A 10,000-nucleotide genomic window follows, 5' to 3' on the forward strand; every position below is an offset into this window, starting at 1 on the left:
ACAGATGAAGCTTCATACTGCTGAGTCCCCTACTGCTGCTACCTCCGCGGTCATCTAAGGCACCGGAGGAAGCAGCAGGGCCTACCGGAACTGCGTCACAATCGCTCGCCATTCATTCCTATTTCTAGCACGCTCTCTTGCCTCTCTCACATCTATCCTCCTATCACCCAGAGCTTTCTTCACACCATCCATCCACCCAAACCTTGGCCTTCCTCTTGTACTTCTCCCATCAACTCTTGCATTCATCACCTTCTTTAGCAGACAGCCATTTTCCATTCTCTCAACATGGCCAAACCACCTCAACACATTCATATCCACTCTAGCCGCTAACTCATTTCTTACACCCGTTCTCACCCTCACCACTTCGTTCCTAACCCTATCTACTCGAGATACACCAGCCATACTCCTCAGACACTTCATCTCAAACACATTCAATTTCTGTCTCTCCATCACTTTCATTCCCCACAACTCCGATCCATACATCACAGTTGGTACAATCACTTTCTCATATAGAACTCTCTTTACATTCATGCCCAATCCTCTATTTTTTACTACTCCCTTAACTGCCCCCAACACTTTGCAACCTTCATTCACTCTCTGACGTACATCTGCTTCCACTCCACCATTTGCTGCAATAACAGACCCCAAGTACTTAAACTGATCCACCTCCTCAAGTAACTCTCCATTCAACATGACATTCAACCTTGCACCACCTTCCCTTCTCGTACATCTCATAACCTTACTCTTACCCACATTAACTCTCAACTTCCTTCTCTCACACACCCTTCCAAATTCTGTCACTAGTCGGTCAAGCTTCTCTTCTGTGTCTGCTACCAGTACAGTATCATCCGCAAACAACAACTGATTTACCTCCCATTCATGATCATTCTCGCCTACCAGTTTTAATCCTCGTCCAAGCACTCTAGCATTCACCTCTCTCACCACTCCATCAACATACAAGTTAAACAACCACGGCGACATCACACATCCCTGTCTCAGCCCCACTCTCACCGGAAACCAATCGCTCACCTCATTTCCTATTCTAACACATGCTTTACTACCTGTGTAGAAACTTTTCACTGCTTGCAACAACCTTCCGCCAACTCCATATAACCTCATCACATTCCACATTGCTTCCCTATCAACTCTATCATATGCTTTCTCCAGATCCATAAACGCAACATACACCTCCTTACCTTTTGCTAAATATTTCTCGCATATCTGCCTAACTGTAAAAATCTGATTCATACAACCCCTACCTCTTCTAAAACCACCCTGTACTTCCAAGATTGCATTCTCTGTTTTATCCTTAATCCTATTAATCAGTATTCTACCATACACTTTTCCAACTACACTCAACAAACTAATACCTCTTGAATTACAACACTCATGCACATCTCCCTTACCCTTATATAGTGGTACAATACATGCACAGACCCAATCTACTGGTACCATTGACAACACAAAACACACATTAAACAATCTCACCAACCATTCAAGTACAGTCACACCCCCTTCCTTCAACATCTCAGCTTTCACACCATCCATACCCGATGCTTTTCCTACTCTCGTTTCATCTAGTGCTCTCCTCACTTCCTCTATTGTAATCTCTCTCTCATTCTCATCTCCCATCACTGGCACCTCAACACCTGGAACCGCAATTATATCTGCCTCCCTATCATCCTCAACATTCAACAAACTTTCAAAATATTCCGCCCACCTTTTCCTTGCCTCCTCTCCTTTTAACAACCTTCCATTTCCATCTTTCACTGTCTCTTCAATTCTTGCGCCGGCCTTCCTTACTCTCTTCACTTCTTTCCAAAACTTCTTCTTATTCTCTTCATATGACTGTCCCAGTCCCTGACCCCACCTCAGGTCAGCTGCCCTCTTTGCCTCACGTACCTTGCGCTTTACTTCCACCTTTTGCTCTCTATATTTTTCATACTTCTCTATACTATTACTCTGCAGCCATTCTTCAAAAGCCCTCTTTTTCTCTTCCACTTTTACCTTCACTCCTTCATTCCACCATTCACTGCCCTTCCTCATGCTGCCTCCAACAACCTTCTTGCCACATACATCACTTGCAATCCCAACAAAATTTTCTTTTGCTAACTTCCACTCCTCCTCTAAATTACCAGTTTCTCTTACTCTCACCTCGTCATATGCCATTTTCAACCTTTCCTGATATTTACTTTTTACCCCCGGTTTTATTAGCTCTTCAACCCTCACTAGCTCCCTTTTACATCCACCTACTCTATTCCCCCACTCTTTTGCTACAACTAATTTTCCTTCCACCAAAAAATGATCAGACATACCGTTAGCCATACCCCTAAACACGTGCACGTCTTTCAATCTTCCAAACGTTCTTTTAGTTATCAACACATAATCCATTAATGCCCTTTCTACTACTCTTCCATTTGCCACTCTTACCCATGTATACTTATTTTTATCTTTCTTTTTAAAAAAGCTAGCACTTATTACCATCTCTTGTTCAACACACATATCTACCAGTCTCTCACCACTCTCATTTTCACCTGGTACGCCATATTTCCCAATGACACCTTCTACCTCTCCAGCACCCACTCTAGCATTTAAGTCACCCATAACAACTACATAATTCCTTCTACCCAGTCCTACACACCTAGTTAATTCATTCCAGAACTCATTCCGCTCTTCTTCACTTTTCTCACTACCTGGCCCATACGCACTGACAAACGCCCAACATTCCCTACCCAACCTAACCCTTACCCACATTAACCTAGATGATATCTCCTTCCATTCCACTACTTTACCTGTCATCCATTCACTCAACAATAAAGCCACACCCTCTCTCGCTCTTCCCCTTTCAATCCCAGACACTCTACCAGACATTTCACCAAACATCACTTCACCCTTTCCTTTCATCTTTGTCTCACACAAGGCCAATACATCCATCCTTCTACTTCTAAACATACTTCCAATCTCACATCTTTTACTCTCTATCGTACTACATCCACGCACATTCAAACACCCCAAAACTAGAGTGCGGGGAGCAGTCACTCTCCCCCCAGCTCCATCTCTTTGTTGCTGTCTCACAGGATACTTTTACAGGAGAGGGGGTTCCCAGCCCCCTCGTCCCGTCTCTTTTAGTCGCCTCTTACGACACGCAGGGATAACGTTGGCGCTATTCTAATTGTTTTATGCCCCCGCGGCCACAGGGGGCATATTATATATATATATATATATATATATTATATATATATATATATATATATATATATATATATATATATATATGTGTGTGTGTGTGTGTGTGTGTGTATGTATGTATGTATGTATGTATATAGATATATATATATATATATATATATATATATATATATATATATATATATATATATACATATATATATATATATATATATATATATACATATATATATATATATATATATATATATATATATATATATTATATATATATATATATATATATATATACACATATATATATATAAATATATATATATATATATATATATATATATATATATATATATATATATATATATATATACATATATATATATAAATATATATATATATATATATATATATATATATATATATATATATATATGCATATATATATATATATATATATATGTATATATATATATATATATATATATATATATATATATATATATATATATATATATAGTATTACATACATAGTATTCTTCAATTCTCCACCTCTAACTCCCATAAGTCCCACCCACAACGTAAGCAACACATACACACACACACACACATATATATATATATATATATATTACAAACATAGTATTATTCAATTCTCCACCTCTAACTCCCATAAGTCCCTCCCACAACGTAAGCAACATACACACACACACTCTCTCTCTCTCTCTCTCTCTCTCTCTCTCTCTCTCTCTCTCTCTCTCTCTCGTGTCCTATATATCTTTATCGTATGCTTTATAAATCGTACATTATAAGATACTTACTGTATCAAAGGAAACAAAGGGATATTTTCTTTACATTTCTTTATAACTTAAAGTCTATTATTACTGTCAAGTAGTTTTATATCTTTCGACGGGTGTTTATCGTGGAATTATTACGGAATAACAGTCACTTCAATGAACATACCGGTTTTACACATAAAATCACAGCACTTTACGATACCTTATAATTATACATTATAGAATGCTTCTTGTGTCAAAGGAAACAAATGGATATTTTCATTATCTTTCTGTACAACATAAAGTCCATTATTACTGACGAGTAGTAGTTTTATATCTATCGTTGGCTATTCATTGGTAAATCATTATGGAATAACATATTCACTTCAAGTAATATAAATTTTTATGCACAAAATCACACTGCCTTACCATTATTTTAGAGAAGATTATATAAAACAAATTTCTTAAATATTATTCTATAATCACTTCTTAATGAATGGGAAAAAAATTTTGATTTAGAGTGAAATCTGATGGTAAATGAAGTAAACTTTTGAAAAATTTATTATTAATGGCATCATTGGAATGGGATGACATAGTTGAATTTGCTGACTAATCAATTATGATAAAGAATTAGTTGATGAATAACTGGATATTAACCATATTTTGATGTGCTCTTTAGAATATTTAGATTTATTATACCAGGAACATTAAACATGTAAGAAACAATACCTGCCTTCTTTAATCCATGTCTTATTTTAATTCCAGTAAAGTTCCGGCATTTCTAAATGTAACGGACATTGCTGGATTAGTAAAAGGAGCTTCTGAGGGGCAAGGTCTTGGTAATGCTTTCCTGTCACACATTAAGGCTTGTGATGCTCTTTTCCACATGACCCGTAAGTATTCTATTGTAATTTTGCAATATTGGATGTTATTCTATTTTAAAAGTTGATTATCTCATATATTCTCTTAGTCTTTAATGGTTAATTGTTCCGATACTAAATACAAACCATTCCGCTATTTGAAGGGATTATACTTTCGGCAAAGCTGGAAGACTAACCATAAGACTCTTAAGCGAGGCATAACTACCCGCCCTCTAGTTAGCGAGGCGGTAGCCCACTACCCCGCTCAATCACACACTAGTATTGTCTCATCACTTTGGCGTTTTTCATGGCCAAGAACGGACGTTACCGCTCTTCACCTCTCCAACAACTTGCCATTTTGACCAATCTTTTTTTTTTTTTACTTTTTCTTTCACCGATATGCTTGTTATTTCTCCCTACTGTCCATCATGCCGACCTGTCCAGGACCTGAAGGACGCTCTTGTGCGACCATCATGTCCCCCGCCGAGACCGAACCCCATTCGTTGTGTCCGATCTGCCGAGGACGGCGTAGTGATCGGGGTAACACCTGCGATGAATGCCAGGAGTGGTCTTCCTCCTAATGGGAGAGATTTGGGCGCTGGCGCAAGAAGCTCAAAAGAGATTCTTTGCCTTCGGGGTCTTCCTCGAAGTTGAAGAAACTTCGGACTCCTTCCTTGACCTACCCAATCTCTTCCCGAAGCTCTTGCTCAATCTGTCTCTTCTGGACAGGAGTGTAGACCAGTTAACACCAGGTTGTTTGAGGGACAGTGTCGCTTCCCCTAGAGAAGCAGCTCTGCCCCTTTCCTTGGGGTGGGGATCCTTTTCTCTTTTTGAAGTTTTGCAGATCTGGCCTTCTTAGGATGTGACCAGTCCCCCTTCTAAGTAGGCCCTGATGGAGCTTCTTCAGCTGAGGGCTGAGCTTCACACCCCGGACGTTGTTGTTCTTCCGCCATCACCTGCAGTTGCTGCCACCAAAGACTGCGCTCTTCCCCCTGCTGAGTCATCTCAGCCTTTTTTGGGGGAAACAAAGTTTAAGGCACGTTTTTCCTGCGGGTGTTCACCTCCCTTGTTCTGTGGTGAGGTCCTCCCCTGATACTCCATCGCAGTTACCTTTCGCAGTTACCTTTCACATGTCGCCCTGCCTCTCTGCAGACATCCAGCCCTTCGGAGTTTGACTCCCCTGCTAAGGAATCTCACTGTCAACAATACTTCGCCTCTCCACCTCCCCCTCCAGCATGCTGTTGATGACAGGAGCCCTCTCCACCATAGGGATCGCTTCTCCTCCTCGTTGAGGAACGTAGTCCTCGCCGCCTCTCTAGACGTTCTCCTCTACCCTTCGTCAAGAGAGACTACCGTGACGATCTTCTAGATGCTCTCCTGTTCATGATAACTGCTCCCCAGCTCGTGATAGCCAACCCCTTGCTTGTGGTCGTCACTCACTAGCTGCTCATGATTGTCACTTCTCTCCTCATAATCGTCACTAGTCACCTCATGGCCGTCACTCGTCGTCTCCTCGCCTTTCACCAGTTCCTGATCGTCACCTGCTTCTTGTTGTTCTCCTGCTCGGGATTGCCACTTGCTGACTTCTTGTCGTTCATCAGCTACTCGTCGTTCCCCAGTTCCTCTTCATTTCCCAGCTTGTGATTGTCGCTCTCCTCCTCGTGACTGTCACTCCACTTCTCATGATCGTCACTTCCCTTCCCGTGATCGTCACTTTGCAGCTTGTGATTTTCACTTGCCAGCTTGCGATCGTCACTTACCAATGTCTGATCATCTCTTGCCAGCTCATGATCATCACTCGCCAACTCGCAATCACCGTTTCTCTTTCAGGGGCTCCTCACCGGTTTGCCATCACTGTCCAGTCGCCATCTTCGCAGAGGTGAAGACCTTCCTTCTCGCAAGAACTTGCCAGCTCGTGATCATCACTTGCCCAATCGTCATAAGGAGGTCCACCCTTCTGCTCTGGCTCTTTAGCCTGCTCGTCACCTTCAACGTTTGCCTTGTCAATCCATCAAACCCTCCAAGACATTGACGAAAAGCCCAGCTCCTAAATGTGTGCATTTAGCGCCCTCACCTAGATCTAGGCCTGCTCTTAATCCAGTCCATCCTGAACCTGCCTGAGCTTTTTCCCCTTTTCTTCTCGGGGGCGCGACAGCAAATGCCATCTTCCAGCGGAGTTCTAGCATTGCAGGTATCGGTACACGGACGGGATGCCGAATGCTTTTTTGCCGAAGGACAAGAAGCAGAAGCCAGGAAGCTGAACGGACAGAATGCCAAACAGACATAATGCCGAAAGGACACAATGCCTAACAGACGTTAAGTCGAACGGACAAAATGCCGAATAATGACTATATCTCTTTTTATATACTCTATATAGATATCTCTCTTGCAAATTGATAAATGATTTCTTTCATTTATCTATTCATTCTTTCAATCACTTAATCTTTCAGCCATAAATAAAAAAGAAAATTATTATGTAAATGATAAGTATCGTTAATGGATAAAAAAATAAGAAAATACCGTATTTAAGATTGTTTTCTTCTTCCAACTTTAACTTTTAACTAATTTGATAATTACTATTTAACTACTTCTTTAAGTAACAATATGCTAGTTTACTATTCATGCTCTGTAGTTATTTATATTTATATTTTTTTCCTTTACTCGAATTTCACTATGGAATTTATTTGTTTAAAAAAGCCAGTTTAACCATGGAATTTACCAAGACAGGACGTGGTGGCCGAAAGTTACTTCATAATGGATATTCATACGTTGTCGATAAAACTGTTAAAGCAACTACTTACTGGAGATGTGAGAGACGAAAAGAGTGCAATGCAAGAATTAGAACGATTAGTGATGTCGAACATGGACAGGCTTCAGAACATTCACATCCTCCTGACGGTGCTCATAATATAATTTTAAAATCTTTGGTTGTAATGAAGAATTCAGCAGAACAAACAGAAGAGGTAACAAGCCGCATAATTAATAAAGTCTTGGAAGAACTGCCACTCAGCATTGCTGGTTCTATACCTAAAAGAGAAACACTTGCAAGAATGGTAAGACGAGCAAGAAAGAATGAAGAAAGTGAAGACTTGGATAAGACAAGCCGTGGCGAGAATTTTCGTCTTTATGAAACCACCTCCGTTACAATTTTATCGACAGAAACTAACTTGGAATTATTATCTAAAAAACGAGCATGGTTTGCCGATGGCACATTTGACTCCGCTCCTTTAGGCAAGCAGCTTTATACTTTACACTTTTTTTAACCCAGCCGACACATTTTATCTTTTAAATAAACACATATTGTATGTAGTATATTGTAGAAATAAAATGATTATCAAGCATTTTACTTTTATTTCAGGCCTACGTCCTTTTGTCTTTTACAGGTGTTCTGAATAAAAAAAAAATAATCATTGATTTTCTTACTGGACTAAAGGAAAAAAAATATATATATTTGCTTATAATTACACTTAGTCGTAGCAGTATTCGGCATTTTGTCCGTTCGACTTAACGTCTGTTAGGCCTTGTGTCCTTTCGGCATTATGTCTGTTCGGCATTCTGTCCGTTCGGCTTCCTGGCTTCTGCTTCTTGTCCTTCGGCAAAAATGCATTCGGCATCCCGTCCGCGCACGCAGGTATCCAGTTCCTTTTGCTACCATCCGGAAGGAATCTTCAAGTGTTCAGATAGCTTCATCTCTTATTTGCTCTTCCAAGCCAGAGCATGAGTCCATGCCAGTGCCTATCATCGCAGGTAAGAGACCTCACTCCCCTTCATTCTAGGTACCAAGGCCACGGTCTCCTAGGAGGTGATCTCCATCGCTTTGCCTTCCTAGCGAGACTCCCGTCCTTCCTAGGTCAGGAAAGCAGCCTGCATGGTTTGACCCTTTAGTATTGGCAGTGCGTCGAGATGTCTCGTACGGGGCTCATCCTTCAGACTAGCTAGCGGTAAGTACTCCGAGGTACCTCTGGGAGAAGTCGGTCTTCAGTTCGTCCTCTCCTCCGTCTGACCCCAGGCGTAAAGTAGCCGGCCCAGCTTCTTATGAGGCACCATTCCCATAGATGTTCCTCTCTCTCATCAAGAAGATGAGAGTAGCTGTAGGAGGGGTGGGACTGCTTCAACAGGATTTCTCACAAGTTCAGTTGATGCCGGTGCTTGCAACTAAGAAGAAGAGGAGAATGAAGAACCAGACTCCTCCTCTTGAAGGTTCCATCCTCGTACAAGACCAGGTTCAAGATCTTGGATGCCCATCTTCCATCTGTCGCCGATATAGGTTGCCCCCTTCTCTAGGGAGACTTAGCAGCCCGTGGTAATTCCTTAATCAGGAGACAGTTAGCCCTCTACTTGGTGGGGGGAGTCCTTCAGACCATCGCTTCTGGAGGAAGTCCTTCCACTTCGGAGTGAGACGAAGGACTCCAAGATGGTTCTTAAGAACACCACAGCCAGGGCAGCACAATTTCTTCGAGAAAGGTCTCGAGGGACCTCCCCAGCCGCAACACGGACGTCGGCAAGTGACGCTCCAGCGGTCTCAACTATTTATGACCCCAACCTATGGATGAGAGCTCGTGGGTTGATGATCATTAAGATCATGATGATTACTATCTCCCTAGGGCTACTAGTCCTCAGTACACGGAGGCAGAACAGAAGGAGTCGAAGTATGCCCTTTTGCAGGTCTTGGCCTACATGAGGGCCAATAAGAGGTTAGCTGACCTTACGACAGCCCCTCAAGAGGGCAAGGATAATTTCCTTGACCACATGTATGACACTGAGTGACCTCCCAAGGCCAGTGCAGACTTCCTTTGGTATAAGGGGTTAAAGGGTGCCCGGAAGAGGGCGTTCGCCCCAATAGCCCAGTCTTCCAGTTCCCTCTGTGTGGGTTGACCCTCGAAACTCCTACCGCTGCCGTTCGTGGAGCTGAGGAGATACTGTGAAGTTTCGGACGAGCCGTTTCCTTCCTTGCCTCTTGATCCTTCTATAGAGGCATTCTCCACATCTAAGGTCCTAAACATGGAGAAGGTAGCGAAGTATGCCATGCAGGCTATTTCGTGGCTGGGTGTGTGGTTAGAATCCCTGGGACACCTCGATAGAACTAAAGATTGGTCGAAGGGTTCTACAAGGAAATCAAGGGAATACTTTCCTCTTGTCAGGTACCCAAACCATCGAGTTTCTCGCCCACCAGGAGGTCAA

The 10,000-nt window shown here is 41.9% G+C and overlaps 2 protein-coding genes across 4 annotated transcripts in view; one reads left to right on the plus strand and one right to left on the minus strand.

Annotated features, from left to right (window-relative positions):
* The window catches only part of LOC137647028 (obg-like ATPase 1), a 242,122-nt gene that overhangs the window by 79,860 nt on the left and 152,262 nt on the right, over positions 1 to 10,000 (minus strand). The window lies entirely within an intron of this gene.
* LOC137647027 (obg-like ATPase 1) overlaps positions 4,684 to 10,000 on the plus strand; it is a 39,340-nt gene continuing 34,023 nt past the window's right edge. Inside the window, exon 1 of the mRNA XM_068380141.1 lies at positions 4,684 to 4,852. Within this exon, the coding sequence (XP_068236242.1) occupies positions 4,705 to 4,852 (148 nt within the window). The 5' untranslated portion in view covers positions 4,684 to 4,704. The remainder of the gene's footprint in view (positions 4,853 to 10,000) is intronic.

The sequence above is a fragment of the Palaemon carinicauda genome, chromosome 9, assembly GCF_036898095.1.
Source record: "Palaemon carinicauda isolate YSFRI2023 chromosome 9, ASM3689809v2, whole genome shotgun sequence".
NCBI classification, from domain to species: domain Eukaryota; kingdom Metazoa; phylum Arthropoda; class Malacostraca; order Decapoda; family Palaemonidae; genus Palaemon; species Palaemon carinicauda.